Source organism: Bubalus bubalis, chromosome 3, assembly GCF_019923935.1.
Source record: "Bubalus bubalis isolate 160015118507 breed Murrah chromosome 3, NDDB_SH_1, whole genome shotgun sequence".
NCBI lineage: Eukaryota > Metazoa > Chordata > Mammalia > Artiodactyla > Bovidae > Bubalus > Bubalus bubalis.
Genome location: NC_059159.1, coordinates 147,096,400 through 147,122,913, shown reverse-complemented (window position 1 = coordinate 147,122,913; position 26,514 = coordinate 147,096,400). Strand labels below are relative to the sequence as shown.

Below are 26,514 nucleotides of genomic sequence, written 5' to 3'. Positions count from 1 at the left end.
TGTAAGCAGTTGCTAGTCACAGAAAATTCCAATTTTGCTTTTTGGAACTTTCCAAAAATTTTTTTTTTTTACTTTTTGATCAGCAATTGGTTGAATCTGCAGATATGGAACCCTTGGAAATGCCAGGTTAACTTTAAGAATATGCATTTTGCTATTGTTAGGTGAAATGTTCTATAAATGTTGATTCGATTCTATTGGTTGACGGTGTGGAGCTCTTACTGATTTGGGCCTAATTATTCTTTATAACTTTGACAGAAAACTGCTGAAATCTCTTATTGTTGATTTGTCTATTTCTCCTTTTAGTTTTCTCTTCACATCTTTTGAAGCTTAGTTATTTGATGCATATACATTGGTGCTTAGTCACTCAGTTGTGTCCAACTCTTTCCAACCCCTTGGACTGTAGCCCACCGGGCTCCTCTGCCCATGGGGTGTTTCAGGCAAGAATACTGGAGTGGGATGCCATTTGCTCCTCCAGGGGATCTTCCCAACCCAGGGATCAAACCGGTATCTCCACTGCATTCCAGGTGGATTCTTTACCACTGAGCCATGGGGGAAGCCCATGCATACACATTAAGGACCCCAATGTCTTCCTGGTGGTGACCCACTTACTGTTCTTTGTGTCTGAGAATTTTCTTTGAAGTTTATCTTACTTTATATTAATATAGGCACCCGTGCTTTCCTTTGACTAATGTCTGCATCTTCTTTTTAATCTTTTAAAATCTTTATTAAAATTAAAATCTTCATTATCTTTATTAAAATCTTTTTAATCTTTTTAATCCTTCTTTTTCTAATCTGCCTATGCTGTTACATTTGATGCTTCATTTAGATAGCATATAGAGTCTTCTTTTGATGTCAGTCTCTCTTCAGTTCAGTTCAGTCGCTCAGTCGTGTCTGATTCTTTGTGACACCATGAATCGCAGAACGCCAGGCCTCCCTGTCCATCACCAACTCCTGGAGTTCACTCAGACTCACGTCCATCGAGTCAGTGCTGCCATCCAGCCATCTCATCCTCTGTCGTCCCCTTCTCCTCCTGCCCCCAATCCCTCCCAGCATCAGAGTCTTTTCCAATGAGTCAACTCTTCTCATGAGGTGGCCAAAGTACTGGAGTTTCAGCTTTAGCATCATTCACTCCAAAGAAATCCCAGGGCTGATCTCCTTCAGAATGGACTGGTTGGATCTCCTTGCAGTCCAAGGGACTCTCAAGAGTCTTCTCCAACACCACAGTTCAAAAGCATCAATTCTTCGGCGCTCAGCCTTCTTCACAGTCCAACTCTCACATCCATACATGACCACAGGAAACATCATAGCCTTGACTAGATGGACCTTTGTTGGCAAAGTAATGTCTCTGCTTTTTAATATGCTATCTAGGTTGGTCATAACTTTCCTTCCAAGGAGTAAGCATCTTTTAATTTCGTGGCTGCAGTTACCATCTGCAGTGATTTTGGAGCCCCAAAAAATCAAGTCTGACACTGTTTCCCCATCTATTTCCCATGAAGTGATGGGACCAGATGCCATAATCTTCGTTTTCTGAATGTTGAGCTTTAAGCCAACTTTTTCACTCTCCACTTTCACTTTCATCAAGAGGCTTTTTAGTTCCTCTTCACTTTCTGCCATAAGGGTGGTGTCATCTGCATATCTGAGGTTATTGATATTTCTCCCGGCAATCTTGATTCCAGCTTGTGTTTCTTCCAGTCCAGTCTCTCTTAGTTGGTGTATTTAGACCATTTTAATTTTGTTCCCTCTGCTTATGTTTTCTTATTACTGACTTACTGTCAGTTACTTGAATTTTTTTTTAACATTCTCTTTTATCTATATTGTTTTTTAGTGTACCTTTTTGTATAGATTTTTTAGTAGTTGCTCTAGGTGCTACATTATATATATATACACATAACTTATTGGTCTACTTGTATTGTCATTTTACCAGTTTGAAGTATGGAAACTTTACCTCCCATCACATCCTCTTGTCCTTTGTTTAAATTGTCATTCTCTTAAGTGTTTACTTCTATATACATTTAGAATCACCTCAGGCTGTGTAATAATTTTTACTTTAACCATCAAAATAGGTTTAGAAAAATTCATACATAAGCAAAGTGCTTATTTTTCATTATGCTGTTTACTCTCTTCCTGATTGTGCCAAGGGTCATCAAGACCATCCCCAAGTTTGATATTTACTAGGAAGATGCACAAAACCTATCACAAGTGGCTATAATTACAACAAAATGATACAAAGCAAAATTAGCAAAGGGAAATGATACAAGAGATTAAATCCAGAGGAAACCAGGAATAAACACCCAAAATCTTCTTTCTCCCAGGGGAGTCCCACATGACCCCACTTAATTCTTTCAAAAAGGATATATAACAACATGTGCTAAATGTTTTCACAAAGAAGCTCATTAGCGGCTCACTGTCCAGCTTTTTTAATGGTGGGCTGGTCACACAGGCACCTTCTGCCTAGCACATACCAAAATTCAAGATACTAGAAGAAAAGGATAAACCCATTTTTTGCATAGTTTTAGGCACAGAGAGCCATTCCTATTAGCTCTGGGAATGGTGCCAATCCACCTAAAATACAAGATTCCCATTCTAGACAAAGGATAGTCTTACCAGCAGGACTTTCTAAGGACAGACTGCTATGTTAACTTTTTACTGCACATGGATGTTCCAAGGTTCCTTCTTTTATTGTTTCCTTTTCGTTTATAAAATTGCCTTTCCTCATCTGCTGGAGACAAATTCTGAGTTTTCCTTTATCTAAGTATGCCCTGATTTCCCTTCATTTCTGAAAAATATTTTTATTTTATAGAGGATTCAGGGTTTGTAATTATTTTCTTTCAGCACCTGGAAAATTGCATCACTTTCCATCTAGCCTCTGTCATTTCTGATGAGAAATTCACTACCAGTCTAATGGTTTTCTTCCCTTGTAAGAAATGTGTTATTTTTCTCCAGTTGATTTCAAGATGTTTTCTTCATTTTTAGTCTTCAACAGTTTCATTATAATGTGTCTTGGCATGGATTTCAGTGGGCTTATCACGTTTGGGATATACTAAGCTTTTTGAATCTGTAGGTCCCTTGCCAAATTTAGGAACTTTTCAGCCATTAATTATTCTAATACTTTTTCAACTCTGCCCTTCTTTGCTTCTTCTTCTAGAACTGTGGTAACACAAATGTTAAGACATTTTGTTATACTCTCACAGTTCTTGAGACTGTTCATCTTTTTCCCACTACATTTTCTCCCTGTTGCACAGACTGGGTAATTTCTATTATTCTGTCTTCTAATTCAATAATTTCTCTGTTACCTCTAACCTGCTGTTAAGTCGATCTATTGAGCTTTTTCTTTTAGATACATATGTCTCAGTTCTGAAATTTCTACATGCTGATTCATTGTATCTTCTATTTCTTTGCAGAGGATTTTTAATTTTTCATTTATCTCAAGTGTGTTCTTTTAGTTGTGGATATCCAGTTGTCCAAGCACCACTTGTATAGACTGTTCTTTTTCAACTGAATAGTCTTGGCATCCTTGTCAAAAATCAATCGACCATATATGAGAGATATTTTGCTAAGCTCTCAGTTCTATTCCACTAATCTATATGTTTATACTTATGGCAGTATGACACTTTTGTCACTGTCTGTAGCTTGGTACTAAGTACTGAAATCAAGCAGAGTGAGTCCTCCAACTTTCTTTTCCTTTTTCAAGATTCTTTTGACTTCAGGGTCCTATGAGATTTCAAATGAATTTTAGGATTTTTTTTTTCTATTTATATAAAACATGAAAGATATTTTGAGAGGGACTGTATTGAATCCATAGATCACTTTGGATATTACTGTCTTTGCAGGAATGTTGTCTTCCAATCCATAAGCATGGGAAGTCTTTCCATTTACTTAGGTCTTCTTTAATTTTAGCATTGTTTTGCACTTCTCAGTGAACATTTATTTTGACTCCTTGGTTAAGTTTATAGCAGAACATTATTTTTGATGCTATTACAAATGGAATTTAAAAAATATATATTTCCTGTTTGAATAGGTCTTTGGAAACAAATAGATACAACTGACTTTTGTGTGTTGATTTTGTATCCTGAAACTTTGCTGAATTAATTTATCAGCTCTAACAACATTTTGTGGGTTGTTGTATAGATTTGAGATAATGTCTTCAGTGAAGATATAATTTTACTTCTTTTCCAATTTGGATCTTTTCTTTTTCTGCCTAATTATGGCTAGAACTGTCAGTACTATGATGAACAGAAGTGGCAAAAGCTGACATCCTTATCTTGCACTGTTCTTCAGGGAAAAGTTTTCAGTCTTTCACCAGTAAGAATAATATTAGTGTAGATTTTTTCATATAAGGCCTTTATCATGTTGAGGAAGTTTTCATCTATTCCTAGTTTACTGAATGTTTTTATCATGAAAAGAATGCTGAATTTTGTCAAATGCTTTTTTGTCATCAACTGAAATGTTCATGCAGTTTTTATACTTTATTCTCTGAATGCAGTATTACAGGATATTAATATTCTAAAACACATTGTAAACCTCTATTGGTCTAATATGCTGCTGGATTCACTTTGAGAGCATCTTGGTGAGGATTTTTGTCCCTATATTCATAAGGAATATTAACTTGTAGTTTTCTTTTCTTGAAGACTGTTTGTCTGAGACCTCTGGAGTCAGAGCAATTTGTCACAGAATTAGATAGGAAGTGTCCTCTCCAATATTTTCAAATAGTTTGAGAAAGATTTGTGTTAACTCTTCTTTATATATTTAGTAGAATTAATAACTGAAGCCATCTCATTGTGAGCTTTTCTCTGTTGGGAGTTTTTTTTTTAATTACTGATCCAATATTCTCATTAATTATAGATCTATTCATAATTTCTATTCTTTCCTGAGGCAGTTTAGATATAAATGTGTATGCCTCGAAATGTGTTAATTTCACCTTGGGCAGCATATCTGTTAATAGTATTCCTTTACAATCCTTTATATCTTTAAAAAATTGATAATAAAGTTTTCAATTTCTGATTTCTGGTTAGAGTAACTTGAGTTTTCTTTTTTTGTTAGTCAATTTAGATGATCATTTTAACGAACCAACTTTAGGTTTTCTTGATTTCTCTGTCATTTTTCTATTCTCTATTTGTCTTTGCTCTAACTTTTGTTATTTCTCTTCCTTCTGCTAGCCTGGGTTTACTTGGTGCTTCTTTTTCTAGTTACACAGGTTATACAGTTAGGTTATTAAGTTCTCCTTTAATATGTGCATTTACAGTTATAAATTTCCCTCTAAGCACTGCTTTCACCATATTCCATAAGTTTTGGTATGTCATGTTTTAATTTCCATTTTTCTCCCACAGTATTTTCTTTATGTGACTTTTCTTCTTTGATACATTAGTTGTTTAAGAGTATCCTACTTAGTTTCCACATATGTGTGAATTTTCCAAAATTGTTATTCATTTCTAGTTTCATTCCACTGTGAACAGAAAAGTTACTTTGTAAGATTTTAATCATTTCAAAATTAAAACTTACCAACTTACCTGTGGCCTAAGATATGGTCTGTCCTAGAAAATGTCTGATGTGCACTTGAGTGGAATATATATTTTATTGTTGTTGGGTGGTGTGTTCTGTACATGTTAAGTGCAATTGATTTATAGTGTGATTCAAGTTCTATTTTTCCTTGTTGATCTCCTATCTGGCTGCCCTATGCAGTATACAAAGCTGAGTATTAAACTCATCAACCATTATTGTATAACTATTTTCTCTCTCAATTCTGTCCATTGTCATTCCATATGTTTTTTATATATTGATATATATCATAATCATTATATCTTCTTTCTGTAGTAAGCTTTTTATCAATATATGATATCTTTCTTCATCTTGTTATCTTTTCCTAATTTAAAATCTACTTTGTCTCAATACAGCTATCTCAACTCTTTTTTGGTTACTATTAGTATGAAACATCTTTTCCATTCTTTCTTTCATTCTTACTTTCATTTCTTTCCATTCTTACTTTCAACCTCTTTATATCTATATATCTAAAGTAAGTCTCCTGTAGACAACCACACATAGATCTTGTTTTTCTTTTTAAAATCCAAACTGCTAACCTAGGCCTTTTGACTGGGGATTTTATACTACTTACATTGAATGTGTTTATTGAAAAGGAAGGATTTACCTTTGCCATTTAGCCATTTGTTTTCTGTGTATGTCTTTTGTTTCTCAATTCCTCCATTGCTGCCTTTTAAAATATTTTTTTTCCTTGTGTTTTTTTCACCTTTATCCCCTTCTTTAATTTTCTGTGTATTTTTAAGTAGTTTCTTAGTGGTTAACATGTTAACATTTATAACTTGTAAAAGTCTACTAACTTAGTTTCAATAGTATACCAGCACTCTTGCTCCTATATTTTTCCATCCCACTCCCCTTATTTTCTAATTGTCCAAGATTACATCTTTATACTGTGTATGCTCACTAATATAGATGTATACTTTCTGTGTTTGCCTGAAACCACATAGAAAAAGCAGAAGTCATAAACTACACAAAAAAGCACAATAATACTGGCTTTTATACTAGCTTATGCACTAGCATTCACTTCTCTTTCTAATGGTTTAGAGTAACTACCTAGTATGTTTTCAGTTCAGCCTGAAGTTTTGTTTTTTTGGTTCAGGGTTTTTATAGAGCAGGCTATCATTAATGAGCTCTCTCAGGTTTTGTTTAAATTAACATCTTGATTTATCCTTCATTCTTCAAGAATAACTTGCCAGATATAGAATTCTTAATTGACAGTGTTTCTTCCAAGATTTAAAATACTTGATTCCACTGACTGGTGGCCTCCATGGGCTCTGATGAAAAATTGTCTGTTAATCTATTTTAGGGTCTTTTGCAGGTAACAAACAACTTCTTACTTGCTGTTTTCAAAATTCTGTCTTTGGGTTTTGACAATTTGACTAATACGTCCTAATGTGGATTTTTTTTTAGTTTATCTTACTTGGAGTTTGTTGAGTGTCTTGGATGTATAGATTTATGTCTTTCATCAAACATGGGAAGTTTCTGGATATTATTTCTTGGAATTTTCTCTCTTCTTTCCTTCTGCAATTTCCATTATGTGTATGTAAAGTAAACCTGATGGTGTCGCACAGGTCTTTCAAGAACTGTTCACATTTTACTAACCTTTTCTTTCTGTTCCTCAGAATGGGTAACTTCAATTGAAGTATTTCCAAGTGGCACAGACTTAATTTTCCTTGTTTAAATATGTTGTTGAATCCCTATAATGAACTTTTCAGTTCAGTTATTGAACTTGCAGCTCCAAGACTTCTATATGGTTCTCTTTTATAAATTCCCTTTATTTATACTCTCTATTTGTTCAAATATTGTTGACTTAGTTCTTTTCATTCCATGTCCTCATTTTCCTTTAGGTCTTCATGCATATTTAAGATATTTGATTTAAAGTTTTTGTGCCAGGGCTTCCTCATGGATAGTTGGTAGGCAGGCAGTTTAAAATGGGATGGGATAGGAAGAATGTGAATATGCATTATCCTTCAAGGAAAGAAAGTGAAGTGAAGTCGCTCAGTTGTGTCCGACTCTTTGAGACTCCATGGACTATAGCCCACCAGGCTCCTCCGTCCATGGAATTTTCCAGGCAAGAATACTGGAGTGGGTTGCCATTTCCTTCTCCAGGGGATCTTCCCGATCCAAGGATCGAACCTGGATCTCCCGCAGTGCAGGCAGTCGCTTTACCGTCTGAGCCATGGGGAAGGATTAGGCTATCATTAGGCTAAGGAAAGAAAGGCTATTCATAAGTTGTCAGGGCTGCCAATTCCACCACAGGCCAAGGGACAAGGCTGCCACTCTTTGCTTACATCAGAGCCTCTCAAAGAGCCACAGAGGCAGGGTCACCCCTCTGAGCTCAAGGGGCCCTGCCAACCCTGTGCTGAAAGAGATCTGGGATGGATTTGAATCCTTTCTTTTCCTACACTGTGACATCCATAGGGTTTCTCTCTGGTGTGAAATTGCTAATGTGAAATATCAGAATTTTGACTGATGCTTTTAAAATATTCAGTACACTTGTAAAGTTTCTCTCTTTACAAGTGAGAATGAATCCTCTGATATTGAGTAAGTTTTGAGCTTTCAATGAAGCATTTACTTCCATTATCCCACATATAAGGTTCTCACCAGAATGAATTTTCTGATGTTGCCTGAGCTCATAACTGAATCTGAAGCCTCTGCCATAAACGACACATTTTCACAAATGTGGGTTCTTCTTCCTGAAGTATCACTCTCCTTGTAGGAAATTCTGAGTTTAGACTGATCTTATACTCATCAAATCCCTTGGTTCTTGTTGCTGAAGAATTTTGGGAGACATGGTCACTTGCCAGAAATAAATGAGTTTCTCAGGGAAGGTATTAGAGAAACCTAACCTAAGCCAGGGAGAAGGCAATGGCAACCCACTCCAGTTCTCTTGCCTGGAAAATCCCATGGATGGAGGAGCTTGGTAGGCTGCAGTCCATGGGGTCACGAAGAGTCGGACACAACTGAGCGACTTCACTTTCATTTTTCACTTTCATGCATTGGAGAAGGAAATGGCAACCCACTCCAATGTTCTTGCCTGCAGAATCCCAGGGATGGGGGAGCCTAGTGGGCTGCAGTCTCTGGGGTCACACAGAGTCAGACACGACTGAAGTGACTTAGCAGCAGCAGCAGCAGCAGCAACCTAAGCCAGTGTTACAAGCTTTCCCCAAACCGGGCTCCCAAGGACAATGCTGCAAGAGCATTCCCAGTACCATGAAGAAACCCATTATCTGAGATTTCTTCTTTCACAAAATAAGATGGTTTGTCTTCATCTTTATTGCAGAATTTCCTGTTTTATGTTATATACATGAATTTTCTATTCAACATTAGTCCATTAAAGGCAGAGCCTATGATGTTTCTGTCCTGAAGTTATCTTCCTCATTAAACAAAGGAGACCTTGGGTTTTGGCCCAATGTGCCTGATAACAAGAAATATAGATAAAGTCCAAAGTGGCTTATCAGCCGATTGGCAAGGTAGCACTGTAGCTACCATAAGCTGCCTCTATCCAAGTCTAAGAATGCAAGCAGGTGATAGCTCTGGGGTATTTGTTTCAGTAAATTCCCAACTACTAAGCCTACTTGCATGTCCTCAGTGCTTATTACAGACCCTGAGCTCCCACAATAAGGAACAGAAAGTGAAATGGAAGAGAAAATATGCGGGCCCAATCGGCAATACTGTCTTCCTCTCAGGCCCTCTAGGGACATTTCATGGGTCAAGTTGGACACTAGGCATGGGGTTAGCCCCAAGAGTGATGGATGACACTGCTGGAAGGCTGGCAAGGCAGAACTACTCAGTTAGCTTCCCACAAGTTTTGGTAAGTTGTATTTCCATCATCAGTCTGTTTGAAATATTCTCTGCTGCTGCTGCTGCTAAGTCGCTTCAGTCGTGTCCGACTCTGTGCGACCCCACAGACGGCAGCCCACCAGGCCTCCTCATCCCTGGGATTCTCTAGGCAAGAACACTGGAGTGGGTTGCCATTTCCTTCTCCAATGCATGAAAGTGAAAGTGAAAGTGAAGTCACTCAGTCGTGTCTGACTCTTTGCGACCCCATGGACTGCAGCCTACCAGGCTCCTCTGCCCATGGGATTTTCTAGGCAATTTCTTCTTTGATGTAAGGATAGTAAGGAATGTGTTGTTTAATTTCCAATATTTGAAATTTACTTAGATATTTTATTGTTGACTTCTAACACAATTCTCTTAGTCACAAAATATACAATTTGTATTCTTTGCATCTTTTTAAATTTGTTAAGATTTCCTTTACAGAACCCCATGTAGTCTATTTTGGTGAGCATACCAAATGTACTCGAAAAGAATGTGTATTCTAAAGTTGTAGCCTGGTGTGTTCTATAACTATCAACCAGGATAACACAGTTGCTAGTTTTCTTCAGATTATCTACGTCTTTACTAAATTTTACCTCGTCCTATCAATTACTCAGAAGGGAATCTTTTTTTCCCTTTAATTCTGGCAATTATTTTGAAGTTTTGCTACTTTGAATAATTATATACACACATAACTGTTATGTCCTCCTGATGACATGACCTCTTTATCATTCCAAAATGTTCTTCTTTCCCTTTGTCTAGCAGTTGATTTTATCTGATAGTTGATAATGCTATTTTCCTTTTCTCACTGAGTATAGCTAATATTAGAGACTTCAAAGTCCTGTCTGGAAATTTAATCCACAGGGTGAATTATGGTTTGTAACATCAAAAAAAAAATTAAACTTTAGGGACTTCCCTGGTGGTCTAGTAGAAATCTAGAGACTTCCCTGGTTATAAATCTGCCTTCCAAAGCAGGGGACACAAGTTTGATCCCTGGTCGGGGAACTAAGCTCCCACAAGCCTCAGGGCAACTAAGCCCATGCTCTGCAACTAGAGAAAGCCAATGCACCAAACAGCCTGTGTACCACAATAAAGTCCATGTATAGCCAAAACAAAAATTTTTTAAGTAAAAGAAAAATTAAATTTAAAACATGAGTAAGATTCAGAATAGACATGGAAAAAGCAGAGGGCTAAAAATCAAGATGAGGCATGTAGAGAGAAAGGGAACACAGATGCCCTAAGAAGGAAAAGGAGAAAGCCTATGATATGGGAAGGGAAAAACATCTGGTAGGAGGGAAAGGAAAGCTAGTGGTAGTAGAATAGGAGAGCAAAGGTGTTAGAGCATCTTGTCAATGGTTTTAAAAGCAAACAAAAACCACAGATGCTCTACTATAGAATTGTAACTCACATGACTTAAAACACTCATCTCTCTTCACCTGGCCATATTTGGTGGCATCTTTCTTCACTTGGCCATATTCTGTGGTAAGTCCAAAATTCACTTCATGAATAAAATTTCCCATAGAAACAATTCTGAAACATTGAGAACAGGTTAAATTTCTAATGACTGAGAAACAGTGGGATGGAATAGTGAAAATCTATTAATGATTTAACCAGTAGAGTTACTGATTTGAATGTAAATGTTTGTGATTTTTTCACTTTAAAGGTATGATAGTGGTGTAGTCACTAGTTTTAAAATACTACAATTTTATCATTAAAACTTGTCAGATGCACACAGACAGACCAAAAATCTTAATTAAATTATAGTGACAGGAATAATTGAAATATCCATCAATTGATAAATGAGTAAACAAAATGGCTTATATCCAAACAATGGAATATTATTCAACCTTAAAGAAGAATAAAGTATTACTGGTTTGGGCTACAGTGTGGATGAATCTTGAAAATATTATGCCAAGTGAAAGAAAACAGCCAAAAAACACCATATATTATATGATTCCATTTACACGCAACATCCAGAACAACCAAATGTATACAAATAGATTAGTAGTTGTCAAGAGCTGGGGGAGGGGAGAATGGGGCTCTGGAGTGCTGCTGCTAAGTTGCTTCACTCATGTCTGACTCTGTGCGACCCCATAGATGGCAGCCCACCAGGCTCCTCTGTCCCTGTGATTCTCCAGGCAAGAACACTGGAGTGGGTTGCCATTTCCTTCTCCAATGCACGCATGCGTGCTAAGTCGCTTCAGTCGTGTCCGACTCTGTGCAACCCTATGGATAGCAGCCCACCAGGCTCCTCCATCCACAGGATTCTCTAGGCAAGAATACTGGAGTGAGTTGCCATTTCCTTCTCCACCTCTGGGGTGGGAGGGGTCTGAAAACATTATGGAATTAGAAAGTGGTGGACAAAGCTAGTGGAGGTGATGGAATTCCAGTTGAGCTATTTCAAATCCTGAAAGATGATGCTGTGAAAGTGCTGCACTCAATATGCCAGCAAATTTGGAAAACTCAGCAGTGGCCACAGGGCTGAAAAACGTCAGTTTTCATTCCAATCCCAAAGAAAGGCAATGCCAAAGAATGCTCAAACTACCACACAATTGCACTCATCTCACATGCTAGTAAAGTAATGCTCAAAATTCTCCAAGCCAGGCTTCAGCAATACGTGAACCGTGAACTTCCAGATGTTCAAGCTGGTTTTAGAAAAGGCAGAGGAACCAGAGATCAAATTGCTAACATCCGCTGGATCATGGAAAAAGCAAGAGAGTTCCAGAAAAACATCTATTTCTGCTTTATTGACTATGCCAAAGCCTTTGACTGTGTGGATCACAATCAACTGTGGAAAATTCGGAAAGAGATGGGAATACCAGACTACCTGACCTGCCTCTTGAGAAACCTATATGCAGGTCAGGAAGCAACAGTTAGAACTGGACGTGGAACAACAGACTGGTTCCAAATTGGGAAAGGAGTACGTCAAGGCTGTATATTGTCACCCTGTTTATTTAACTTATATGCAGAGTACATCACGTGAAATGCTGGGATGGATGAAGCACAAGCTGGAATCAAGATTGCTGGGAGAAATATCAGTAACCTCAGTTATGCAGATGACACCACACTTATGGCAGAAAGCGAAGAACTAAAGAGCCTCCTGATGAAAGTGAAAGAGGGGAGTGAAAAAGTTGGCTTAAAACTACATACAAAACACCAAGATCATGTCATCCAGTCACATCACTTCATGGCAAATAGATAGGGAAACAATGGAAACAGTGAGAGACTGTTTTGGGGGGCTCTAAAGTCACTGCAGATGGTGACTGCAGCCATGAAATTAAGACACTTGCTCCTTGGAAGAAAAGTTTTGACCAAACCAGACAGCATATTAAAAAGCAGAGACATTACTTGGCCGACAAAGGTCCATCTAGTCAAAGCTATGGTTTTTCCAGTAGTCATGTATGGATGTGAGAGTTGGACTATAAAGAAAGCTGAGTGCCAAAGAATTGACACTTTTGAACTGCAGTTTTGAAGAAAATTCTTTAGAGTCCCTTGGACTGCAAGGAGATCAAACCAGTCAGTCCTAAAGGAAATCAGTCCTGAATATTCATTGGAAGGACTGATGCTGAAACTGACACTCCAATACTTTGGCCATCTGATGCAAAGAACTGACTCCTTGGAAAAGACCCTGATGCTGGGAAAGATTGAAGGTAGGAGAAGGGGTGACAGAGGATGAGATGGTTGGATGGTATCACCAACTCAATGGACATGAGTTTGAGTAAGCTCTGGGAGTTGTTGATGGACAGGGAAGCTTGGCATGCTGCAGTCCATGGGGTCGCAAAGAGTTGGATATGACTGAGCAATTGAACTGAACTGAAAATACGTAAATTTCTATGTCTCAAATAACTAACAGCAAAACAAACAAAACAAATCCATTGTTCTGTTTTCTTTCAGAGTAAGTTAAGATCGTGTCCCTTTATGAAACAAATATGTTATGAGTGCCGTATATCTGCAAGTATGGAAACTTCTTAAAAGCAAAGCTACTCAGTCCTGCCAAAGCTCCAAAATCACAATTAGCTGTTGAACAACCATCAACAGGAGGATGTTGGAACTCACCAAAAAAGATATCCCATGTCCAGAGACAAAGAAGAAGCCGCAACTAGATGGTAGGAAGAGCACAAACACAAAATCAAATCCCATACCCATTAGGTGGGCGACCAACAATCAGGAGAATGATACTACCAAAGAAGTTTTCCCACTGTTGTGACAGTTCTGAGCCCCACATCCAGCTTCCCAGCCTGGGGATCCAGCAAAGGAACTGGGAATCCCCAGCGAATCTGATTTTGAAGGTCAGTGGGATTCAATTACAGGACTTCCACAGGACTGGAGGATTCAAAGACTCCACTCTGGGAGGACACAAACAAAATCTTGTACATGCCAAAACCCAGGGAAAAGGAGCAGTGACTTGCTTGTGTTGAAGGGTCTGCTGTGGAGGTGTGGGTTAGCAGTGGCTAACCATAAGGATGGGGGCAAAGGCAGCAGCAGTCCTGGAAGAGGTTCTTTGGCCTAAGTCCTCTTGGAGGTCTCCATTAACCCTACAATAGAGTCCACAGACCCCAGGGCTGAGCTGCCTCAGGCCAAACCCCACCCATCAGCAGATAATTGGATTAAAGTTTTCAATGGCACCCCACTCCAGTACTCTTGCCTGGAAAATCCCATGGACAGAGGAGCCTGATAGGCTGCAGTCCATGGGGTTGCTAGGAGTTGGACATGATTGAGTGACTTCACTTTCACTTTTCACTTTCATGCATTGGAGAAGGAAATGGCAACCCACTCCAGTGTTCTTGCCTGGAGAATCCCAGGGACGGGGAAGCCTGGTGGGCTGCCGTCTCTGGGGTCGCACAGAGTCGGACATGACTGAAGCAGCTTAGCAGCAGCAGCAAGCATACCTCTGCCCACCAGAGCAAGACCCAGTTTTTCTCACCACCAGTCTCTCCCATCAGGAAGCTTATACAAACCTCTCAGCCTCTTCCATCAGAGGGCAGACAGAAGAAGCAAGAAGAACTACAATCCCACAGTAGCTAGAAAACCACTAGTAGCTAGAAAGTTAACCAGGATGAAAAAGCAGAGGGTTTTGTCCCAGATGAAGGGACAAGATAAAGTTCCAGAAAAACAACCAAAAGAAGGAGATAGGCAACCTTTCTTCTCTGCAATCATCCTCTGTGTTTTTTTTCAGTCTAACTTTATTGAGGCTTTTGATGGCTAAGTCGAAGATCTATCCTGATAAATGTCACATGGCACCTGAAAATATGCTATTTTCAAATATCTTTGATATCAATTTCTAACATAATTTCACAGTGATAAGAGTGATAAGACTGTATGATTTCAACATTTTTAGACCATGAAATTTTGGCACCTTGTTTTATGTCCCTGGATATGTTCCAGTGTCTCCTAGTTTACAGTGTATAGGAACTTGAATAGAATTTGTATCCTACTATTGTGTGAAAATTGTATAAATTTTAATTATGCTGAATTCATTCACAGTGCTTTTCAGGTCTACTATACCCTTCTACTTCTCTATATTCTATTAATTTATGAGAGTTTGAAACTCCAACTAAAAATCTTAACTTTTCTACTTAAAAAAATAATTACAATATATAGTGGAACTATATGTAACATTGTTCTGTATTTTCCAAGTCTCCTGTGAATGTGTTATCACACTTTCACAATTTAAAAAAATTAAAAATTAAAAAATAAAAACAAAGCTACTCAGATGCTCATGCCCTGGGATCAATTTTTAATGAATGAATAAAAGGAAAAAAATGTATATTGAGAGATGATGGTCATAGACAGGATATGGTTCAGGGTGTGCTAAGGATCCCACAGGAAGGGGCAGGAAAGGAATGTTTCATTTTGGCCAAGAATGTCTCTCTATTAATATCAGTAATGGTAAAAAGAAATTCCCCCCACAAACACCTTAGGAAACATTCTGAATTGCAAGTACTGTGTAAACATTTTTTCTCAAATAAAAGATTTGACAATTGAGGGACATACAGCCCTCAATGGTATCTGATAACATCAAAATCAAGTATTTTTAACTTATACAGTAACAGGCAAATACCTACCATATGAGCTCAGCAGTTCAGATCTAACAAAAAAAATTTTACACTTGTCATATTTTTTATGACAGGCAACACAACATTTAATTAGAACAACTGACACTATTTTTTGTAATTGATAATAATCAATAGAAGTATCCCACCTGGCGTCTGTTTAGGCAGTCAGTAAATGTTAACTCCATTTGATAATGTCAAGGTCACAAGCTGCCTAGTCTTAGGGATTAGAAAATCTTTCCTTTAGGACATATATTCATTCAATTACTACTTATGGCAAACTTCTCAAAATTCTTCAAACCTAACCTGTTCCAAGTTCAAGCCCAAACTCCTCAGCCTAGATTTCAGGATTCTGGTTGAACTACCTCCATTCAGACTCAGAGTGGGTAAAAGCAAAACCTTCAGAGCCGAGGCAAGTAATGAATGAATGAAGCAGGCACTTCAGCCATGGGGTCAAGGGGCACGAGAGGCTGTGACTACACCATGGGGATGCTGTTTGGTTCCAGCTACTTGTCATATGCACCAAGAATGTGGACTCAGGACTTAGATGTATTCTTCCAATTTTTAAGTGTGGAAAACTCGTTTAAATATAAAGCATGGCGCCAGCCAAACTATAGCTACCCATGAATCACCAGCAGACAGCAGGTCAGCATCCTCACCTCTACACAGAGAAAACTGATGTAACAAAAGGCCACGGACTGCTCCAAGCTTCCCATATGACGAGGGACAGCCTGCAGATCCCCTGGTCTCAGAGATGTGCTAGGCTTCCAGTTACATTCTCACAGAAATACATTCCTTCAGCTCTTCAACTTGCCAAATCTGTCAGGGGCAGCTCAGGCAGCTCCTCCTTTGAAAGCCTTCCTTAACTCTTTTAGGCCCTGGAATCACTGGGCCCATAACCATGATTGTGTTTCAACTGTGCTGATGACAATTTACTACTTGATGAATGTATAGCTCATGAATGGACCAGAGGAGTCCAAGAAAAGGCTCCAGGTAAGACAAGTCACACCTCCAAGGTCGGGGGTAGGTGCAGCCTAACACCATCAAGGCAGATCCAGTACACGATAAAAGAAATGGGTCCATCCTATAAGAGCTAGGAAGAAATTTTAGGACTCACCTCATCCCTAGTAGTCAGGAGCCCTGGGGCCATGTTCTTAGTCTGGTGAGTGCTCTTCCTAGAGAAGACTCGTTGCATAGGCAGAGCTGGAGAAAGAGAAGAGAAGAAAGGGATGTGTGGGAGGAGTACCCATCTATCCAGCCTCACAGTTTAGCAGAGGCAAGAAGGAGGTAAGGAAAGCAGGTTTAAGATGGCATCAGAGGCACCCCTTCTTTTTTTAATTTAAAAAACCATATCTTACTGGCATATATTTGACACATAATTATACACGTATTTAAAGTACACAGCTTAGTAAGTTTGAAATACTTATACACCTGTGAAAATATCACAACACTGAGGAGAGTAAATTTATTAGTCATTTCCAAAAATGACTAATGTGCTCCTTTGTAATCTTTCACTCCCCTCCCCAATAGCCATTGATCTGTATTTTGTCATCAAAGATTTCTTACATTTACATTTTCCAGGTTTTTTTTTAATTTGTTTAAATTGGAGGATAATTGCTTTACAATATTGTGTTGATTTCATCCATACATCAACATGAATCAGCCATAGGTATATATATGTCCCCTCTCTCTTGAACCTCCTCCCACATCCCACCCCATCCCATCCTTTTAGGTTGTCACAGAATATGTTTGAGCTTGATGAGTCACACTGCAAATTCCCACTGCGTATCTATTTATATATGGTAATGTGCATGTTTCAGTGCTACTCTCTCAATTTGCCCCATCCTCTCCTTCCCCCACTCTGTCCACAAGTCTGTTCTTTATGTCTATGTCTCCACTGCTCCCCTGCAAACAGATACATCAGTGCCATCTTTCTAGATTTCATATACACACATTAATATATAACATTTGTTTTTCTCTTTCTGACTTACTTCACTCTGCATAATAGGCTCAAGGTTCAACCACATCATTAGAACTGACTCAAATGCATTCCTTTTTATGGTTGAGTAATCTTCCATTGTATATATGTACCACAACTTCATTATCCATTCATCTGTTGATGGACATCTACTTTGCTTCCATGTCCAAGCTACTATAAATAGTGCTGCAAGGAACATTGGGGTACATGTGTCTTTTTCAACTATGGCTTTCTCACACTGTATGTCCAAAAATGGGATTGTTGGGTCATATGGTAATTTTATTCCTAGTTTTTAAGGAAAAACAATATGGAAAACAATTTCCATATTGTTCTCCATAATGGCTATATCAATTTATATTCCTACCAACAGTACAAGAGAGTTCCTTTTTCTCCACATCCTCTCCACCATTTATTGACTGAAGATTTTTTTGATGACCAGTGTGAGATGATACCTCATCATAGTTTTGATTTACATTTCTCTAATAATGAGGGATGTTGAGCATCTTTCCATGTGTTTATTAGCCACCCAGTTGTCCTCTTTGGAGAAATGTCTGTTTAGGTCTTCTGCCAACCTTTTGATTGGGCTGTTTGCTTTTCTAATACTGAGCTGTTTGAGCTGCTTATACATTTTGGAGATTAATCCTTTATTAGTTTTTTCATCTGCAGTTATTTTCTCCCATTCTGAGGGTTGTCTTCTCATCTTATTTATTGTTTCCTTTGCTGTGAAAAGCTTTTAAGTTTAATTAAGCCCCACTTGTTTATTTTTTTCTTTTAATTTCCATTACTCTAGAAGGGGGGTCATGGAGGATCTTGCTGTGATTTATGTCATAGAGCATTCTGCCTATGTTTTCAAGAGTTTTATAGTTTTTGGTCTTACCTTAAGATCTTTGATCCATTTCAAGTTTATCTTTGTGTATGATGTTAAGAAGTGTTCTAATGTCATTCTTTTACACATAGCTGTCCAGTTTTCCCAGCTCCACTTATTGAAGAAACTGTCTCTTCTCCACTGTATACTCTTGCCTCCTTTATCAAAATTAAGGTGCCCATGCTGCTACTGCTGCTGAGTCATTTCAGTCGTGTCCAACTCTGTGCGACCCCATAGACGGCAGCCCACCAGGCTCCCCCGTCCCTGGGATTCTCCAGGCAAGAACACTGGAGTGGGTTGCCATTTCCTTCTCCAATGTGTGAAAGTGAAAAGTGAAAGTGAAGTCGCTCAGTCGTGTCCGCCTCTTAGCAACCCCATGGACTGTAGCCCAGCAGGCTCCTCCATCCATGGGATTTTCCAGGCAAGAGTATTGGAGTAGGGTGCCATAGGTGCATGGATTTATTTCTTGTGTCATTGGTCTGTTTCTGTTTTTGTGCCAGCACGATACTGTCTTGATGACTGTAGCTTCGCAGTATAGTCTGAAGTCAGGAAGATTGATTCCTCCAGCTCCATTCTTCTCAAGATTGCTTTGGCTATTCAGGGTCTTCTGTGTTTGCATATGAATTGTGAGACATTTTGTTCTACTTCTGTGAAAAATGCCATTGGTAGTTTGATCAGAATTGCACTGAATCTGTAGATTGCTTTGGGTAGTATAGTAACTATCACAATATTGATTCTTCCAATCCAGGAGCATGGCATATCTCTCCATCTGTTTAGGTCATCTTTGATTTCTTTCATCAGTGTCCTACAGTTTTTGTATACAGCTCTTTTGTCTTCCTAGGTAGGTTTGTTCCTAGGTATTTTGTTCTTTTTGATGCAATGTAAATGGGATTGATTCCTTAATTTCTTTCTGACTTTTCATTGTTAGTGTATAGGAATACAACTGACTTCTGTGTCTTAATTTTATATCCTGCAAATTTACTAATTTCACTGATTAGGTCTAGCAATTTTCTGATAGTATCTTTAGGCTTTTCTATGTATAGTATCATGCCGTCTTCAAACAGTAAGAGTTCTACTTCTTTTCCAATTCTAGATTCCTTTTCTTTTTCTTCTCTGTTTGCCATGGCTAGTACTTCCAAAACTATGTTGAATATTAGTGGCAAGAGTGGGCCCCCTTGTCTTGTTCCTAGTCTTAGAGGAAATGCTTTCAGTTTTTCACCATTGAGGATAATGTTTGCTGTGGGTTTATCATATGTGGATATTATTATGTTGAGGATTTTTTTATCTATGTTCATCAGTGATATTGGCCTATAATTTTCTTTCTGTGTGATGTCATTATCTGGTTTTGGTATCAAGGTATTGGTGGCCTCATAGAATGAGTTTGTACATTTTCTTCCTCTGCAATTTTTTGGAAGAGTTTAAGGACAGGCATTAGCTCTTCTCTAAATATTTGACAGAATTCACTTGTGAAGTCATCTGGCCTTAGGCTTTTGTTTTTTTAGGAGATTCTTCTCACAGTCTCAATTTCAGTGCTTGTGATAGGTTGTCCATAATTTTCTATTTCTTCCTGGTTCAGTCTTGGAAAGTTAAGTTTTTCTAAGAATCTGTCCATTTCTTCAAGTTGTCCATTTTACTGGCATATAGCTGTTTGTAATAGTCTCTTATAATTCTTTGTATTTCTGCATTGTCTGCTGTAACCTCTCCTTTTTCATTTCTAATTTTGTTGATTTGCGGCTTCTCCCTTTTTTTGATGAGTCTGGCTCGTGGTTTGTAAAATTTGTTTATCTTCTCAAAGAATTAGCTTTTAATTTTATTAATCTTTACTATTGTTTCCTTCATTTCTTTTCATTAATTTCTGCTCTGATCTTTATGACTTCTTTCCTTCTACTAACTTGGGGGTTTTTTGGTTCTTCTTTGTGTAAATTAGGTTGTCTATTTGATGTTCTTATTATTTCTTGAGGTAAGACTGTATTGCTATAAACTTCTTTCTTAGAATCACTTTTGTTACATACCATAGGTTTTGAGTCATGTCTTTGTTGTTATTTGTTTCTAGGGATTGTTTTACTTCCCTTTTTATTTCTTCAGTAACCTGTTGGTTATTTAGAAATATATTCTTTAATCTGAATATATTTGTGCTTTTTACAGTTTTTCCCCTGTAATTAGTATCTAGTCTCATAGCAGTGTGATCAGAAAAGATGCTTGATACTATATCAATTTTCTTAAATTTACAAAGGCTTTATTGGTGACCCAAGATGTGGTCTATCCTGGAAAATGTTCCATGTACACTTGAGAAGAAAGTGTATTCTTCTGCATGTAGATACAATGTCCTAAATATTTCAATTAGGTCCATCTGGTCTAATGTGTCATTTAAGGCTTATATTTCCTTATTAATTTTCTGTTTTGATGATCTGTCCATTGGCGTAAGTGGGGTGTTAAAGTCCCCTACAATTATTGTATTACTGTCAATTTCCCCTTTTATGTCTGTTCAGTTCAGTTGCTCAGTCATGTCTGACTCTTCATGACCCCATGAATCGCAGCACGCCAGGCCTCCCTATCCATCACCAACTCCTGGAGTTCACCCAAACTCATGTGCATTGAGTCGGTGATGCCATCCAGCCATCTCATCCTCTGTTGTCCCCTTCTCGTCCTGCCCCCAATCCCTCCCAGCATCAGGGTCTTTTCCAGAGTCAACTCTTCGCATGAGGCCAAAGTATTGGAGTTTCAGCCTCAGCATCAGTCATTCCAATGAACACCCAGGACTGGTCTCCTTTAGGATGGACTGGTTGGATCTCCTTGTAGTCCAAGGGACTCTCAAGAGTCTTCTCCAACACCACAGTTCAAAAGCATCAATTCTTTGGTGCTCAGCTTTCTTCACAGTCCAACTCTCATATCCATACATGACAACTGGAAAAACCATAGCCTTGACTAGAAGGACCTTTGTTGGCAAAGTAATATCTCTGCTGTTTGATATGCTATCTAGGTTGGTCATAACAACCTTCCAAGGAGTAAGTGTCTTTTAATTTCTGTTAGTGTTTGTCTTGTGTATTGATATACTCCTACGCTGGGTGCATAAATACTTACAATTGTTATGTCTTCTTGGATTGATCCCTTGATCATCATATAGCGTCCTTCCTTATCTCTTCTATTAATAATATTCTTTATTTCATGGTTTATTTGATTTGAGACTTGCTACTCTACTTTTCTTTTGATTCCCATTGGCATGAAATATCTTTTTCCATCCTCTCACTTTCAGTCTGTATGTGTTTCCAGGTCCAAAGTGGGTCTCCTATAGACAGCATACATGAGTCTTGTTTTTGTGTCCATTTAGCCAGTCTGTGTGTTTTGGGTGGAGCATTTAATCCATTTACACTTAAAGTAATTGTTGATATATGTATGTTCCCGTTGGCATTTTCTTAACTGTTTTGGGTTTGTTTTTGTACATTTCCTTCCCTTGTTTCCTGCCTATAGAAGTCCCTTTAACATTTGTTGTAAAGCTAGTTTGGTGGTGCTAAATTCTCTTAACTTTTGCTTGTCTTTCACTTTTGATTTCTCCATCAATATTCAATGAGATCCTTGCTGGGTAAAGTAATCTTGGTTGTATATTTTTCCCTTTCAGCATATGTATCCTGCCATTCCTTTCTGGCCTGAAGAGTTTCTGCTGAAAGATCAGCTGTTAATAATATGGAGTTTCCTTTGTATGTTACTCACTGCTTTTCCCTTGTTGCTTTTAATATTGTGTTTAATCTTTGTTAGTATGATTAGTATATGTCTTGGTATGTTTCTCCTTGGGTTTAGCCTCAATGGGACTCTCTGGGCTTCTTAGACTTGATGGACTATTTCCTTTCCCATGTTAGGAAAATTTTCAACTATAATCATTTCAAAAATTTTCTCAGACACTTTCTTTTTCTCTTCTTCTTCTGGGACCCCTATAATTTTAATGTTGACGCAGTTTCTATTTGACCAGATGTCTCTGAGACTATCCTCTATTCATTTCATTCTTTTTCCTTTACTCTGCTCTTCAGCAGTTATTTCTACCATTCTATCTTCCAATTCACTTATCTATTGTTCTGCCTCAGTTATTCTGCTATTGATCCCTTCCTATTTTTAATTTCAGTAATTGTTTTGTTTGAATGTGTTAACTGATTCTTGCATTTTCTCCATTCTATTTCCAAGGTTTTGGATCATCTTTATTACCATTACTCTGAATTCTTTTCAGGTAGTTTGCTTATTTCCTCTTTGTTTATTTGAGTTTTGAACTTGCTCCTTCATTTGTGCAATATTTCTCTGTCTTTTCATTTTTTTCTTCTAATTTACTAGTTTGAAGTCTCCTTTCCCCAGATTTTAGGTCATAGTTCTTCCTTTTGGTCTCTGCCCTTGGTGGTTGAGATTGGTCCAGCGGTTTGGGTAAGCTTCTTATTTGGAGGGACTTGTACCTACATTCTAGTGGGAAGAGGTGAGGTTTTTTTTCCCTCTGATGGGAAGGGCTATGTGAAATGCCTTTTGGGGGAGTGTCTGTGGGAAGCCTGTCTGCTGATGACTGGGTTTGTGTTTTCGTCATGCTTCTTATTTGGGTGAGGCATCCTGCACTGTGTGTTGCCAGCAGCTTGGTGGCATCAGATCTTGGACAGAGGTGGAAGCCTTCGTGGGAGTTCTCAGTAATTAGTACTCTCTGGGATCAGGAGTTCTCCGGCAGTCTAGTGTCCTGGACTCAGTGCTCCCACTCCAGAGAGAGTTGCCCATTCTTAACCAGTGTCCTGTACATAAGGCCCCCAGAGCTGGACCAGTAGCAGGTTCAGCCCCAATCTCTAGTTGGCAAATGAAGCCCACAGCCCCACCAACTGGGTAAGACTCTATTGAGTCACTGAATGGACTCTATTAAGAGGAAAGGGTCTCATAGTGCCCACAAGTGAGCATTCTCAGTAAGAAATGGTGACTTATTCTGTAAAAACAGAAGTTCTCCATCTACATCAGCCCTAAGGACAAGGCCTAGGAAATTCAAAACAGAAAGGGCACTACAGTTCAAACAGAATGTAGATTTAGAGAGAAATGTGAAGCTGGATAGAAGCCATAACCTGGATCTTCCTTCCCCTCCACTTATATACCCAAGATTTGAAATGTGATATTTGAAAGTAAGAATGGACAGTCATAAAATACCCTAGGTCTTCAGCAAGTCAATTTCATGACAAAATTTTTTAGAGGGGAGATTTTCCTTAACACAAATCCACTTAAGAAATAAACATCATTCTTCAGGTGTCATCTATTAGCTTCAACTGACTAATCTGCACAAGTGAAAGTGAATGTGTTAGTGGCTCAGTCGTGTCTGACTCTTTGCGACTCCGTGGACTGCAGCCCGCCAGGCTCCTCTGTACATGGAATTTCCCAGGCAAGAATACTGGAGTGGGTTGCCATTCCCTTCTCCAGGCAATCTTTCCAATCCAGGTATCAAACCCTGTTTCCTTCACTGCAAGTAGATTCTTTACCATCTGAGCCACTAGGAATCTGCACAAACGAACTGAAAAACATTTTGGGAACTATGAAGGCCAATTAAAATGAACTGGGTATTAGGTGACGTTAGAGAATTATTGTGAATATTGTTAGGTAAGATCATGATATTCTGGATACAGAGAAAAACAAATCATTATTAAGAAATGAAGCTGAGGTGCTGAGAGTAAAATGACATAATTTGCTTTTTTTTTTTTAATGTTAAGACTTCAACAAGTTAATAGTATAAAAAGAGAAAGGTCTTATGGAATAAAAGGAGACTGAAGAGATACTCAAATGCCATGTGTGGACCTTATTTAGACATTTTGGAGGCAATCAAGGAAATATGAACACTGATGAGATATTAGATGACATTAAAGAATCAATGTTAATTTTGTTAGGCTTAGGTTAAAGATAGGCTGTGCTGATACTCTCTGCAAATAATTGTTGCTGTGCTTAAAAAAGTTAAAATCTACAATTAACAGCATTTACAAGTGAGAAACTAGATGCTATCCCATTAAGATCAAAAACAAGGCAAGAATGTCACCTTTCACCACTCCTATTCAACATCATGCTGGAATTCCAGGCTAATGTAAGAAGACAAGAAAAGGAAATAACAGGTATACTGACTAGGAAAGAAGAAATAAAACTGTCTTTTCTGAAGATGACTTGATTGTCTATGTGGTGGTGGCGTTCAGTCACTAAGTCGTGTCTGACTCTTTGTGACCCCATGTACTATAGCCCACAGGTTCCTCTGTCCATGGAATTTTCCAGGCAAGAATACTAGAATGGGTTGCAATTGCCTTCAGAGGATCTTCCTGACCCCAGGGATCAAGCCCAGGTTTCCTGCATTGCAGGTGGATTCTTTACTGACTGAGCCGCCAAGGAAGTCCAACTGTCTATGTAGAAAATCCAAGATTTCTTTCTAGAACATGTGATTATATCAAAGCTTCAGGACACAAGGTTAATATACAAAAATCAACTGCTTTCCTATATACCAGCCATGAACAGATGGAATTTGAAATCAAAAACATTACAGTAGCACCCAGAAAAATGAAATACTTAGATATAAATCTTTTAAAACTTTGTAGTATACATGAGGAAAACTACAAAACTCTGCTGAAAAAAATCAAAGGTCTAAAACAATGGATAGTCCATATTATGGATAGGTAGACTTGATATTGTTAAAATGTCAGTTCTTTCCAACTTGATCTATACATTCGATCCATCAAAATTCCAGCAAGTTACTTTGAAGGTATCGACAAACTGGTTCTAAAGTGTATATGGAAAGGCAAGTGACCAAGAAGAGACAACACAATACTAAAGAATAACAAAGTCAGAAGACTGACATGACTAGATTCTAAACTTACTATAAAGCTACAAGAATTAAATGTGTGGTATTGGCAAAAAAAATAAATGAAAAAAAAATAGACAAACAGATCAATGGAACAGAATAGAGCACACAGAAATAGACACGCATAAATAAAGTCAACAGAGCAAGAAAAAAATCAGTGGAGAACAGACTGTCTTTTCATTAAATGGCAGTACTGGAACAACTGAACTTCCACATACACAGACCTTACATCTTCCACAAAAATCAACTTAAAATGGATAACAGACTTAAAGGCAAAGCATGAAACTATAAAACTCCTGGAAAATAACATGGGAAAAAATTTAGATGACCGGGGACTTGGCCATGTCTCTTCACATGACAGCAAAAACACAATTCATGGGGAAAAAAAATAGTAAGCTGGATTCTGTTAAGATTTTTAAAATTCTGTTCTGTAAAAGATACTAGCAAGAAAATAAAAAGTTAAGTCACAGTCTGGAAAAAATATATGAAGTAAAAAATATGACAGAGTAGAAAAGAGACAAAAAAGCATAATCACTAAGTTAAATCATTTTAACTTAATCACAATCATTAAATTAAAAAAAAAACAAAAAAAACAAAAAAAACAAAACTTGGGCTTCCCTGGTGGCTCAGACAGTAAAGAATCTGCCTGCAATGCAGGAGACCCAGGTTTGATCCCTGGTTTGGGAAGATTCTAGAGAAGGGAATTGCTACCCACTCCAATATTCTTCCCTGGAGAATTCCATGGACAGAGGAGCCTGGAGGGCTACAGTCCATGGGGTCGCAAAGAGTCGGACACAACTGAGCAACTAACACTTAACTTAGAAAGCACACTGACCACACAGGACTATTGCTCTAAAAACAGTACTTCTCACCATCACTGTTTTGCCACCACTCCAAGGCCCTGAGAATACAACAGTGTGAATGGATGTGGAGAGAAACAATGCAGGAACAACTGTGAAGATGGAAAGACCTGATGAGGGCAGAGGAATGTGCCCCAGGACAGCTGTGCAGGAATGTACTCCATCAAAAACAAGCCTCTCTTCCTAGGAAATCACTTGCAGCTCTGTGCCCAAGAGGAGATATGACTTTGGCATAAGGTATCAAAGTCACACCCTCATTTAGTACCAAAGACACCATAAGAATATAACAAGGAAGTGCTATCATCTGAGGCAGGTCGGCCAGGCCCCTAGGAACCCTCTCCTCCCTAACAGGCAGCCCCCTCTGAATGTGAAGGAGCAGACCGCTCCAAGGCAAAACCTGGTAGGAGAGAAGCAGTTCCAGCCTCAGTGTTCTCTCCCAGTTCAGACAGTGGACTGGAAACCCCCAAGCCTGCAGTTGAGGAGCACTTCACTCCTCAAGTAAGGTATCAGATACAGGCATGGAAAGAACAATACAAGGAACAGAATTGGGAAGTGGGTTTTAGAACAAGCCT

General features: G+C 38.4%; 1 protein-coding gene across 9 annotated transcripts in view; it reads right to left on the bottom strand.

The window, feature by feature from the left end:
* Window positions 1–26,514, bottom strand: part of ZNF169 (zinc finger protein 169) — a 97,429-nt gene that overhangs the window by 24,837 nt on the left and 46,078 nt on the right. For 5 of the 9 annotated variants that reach the window (XM_006067976.4, XM_044940315.2, XM_044940314.2 and 2 more), the window contains one exon: window positions 16,522–16,607. In XM_006067976.4, coding sequence (XP_006068038.1) covers window positions 16,522–16,599 — 78 coding nt within the window. In that variant the 5' untranslated portion in view covers window positions 16,600–16,607. Of the gene's footprint in view, window positions 1–10,787; window positions 10,882–16,521; window positions 16,608–26,514 lie in introns of all 9 variants that reach the window. The other 4 variants (XM_025282086.3, XM_044940313.2, XM_025282089.3 and 1 more) reach the window with 1 other exon arrangement.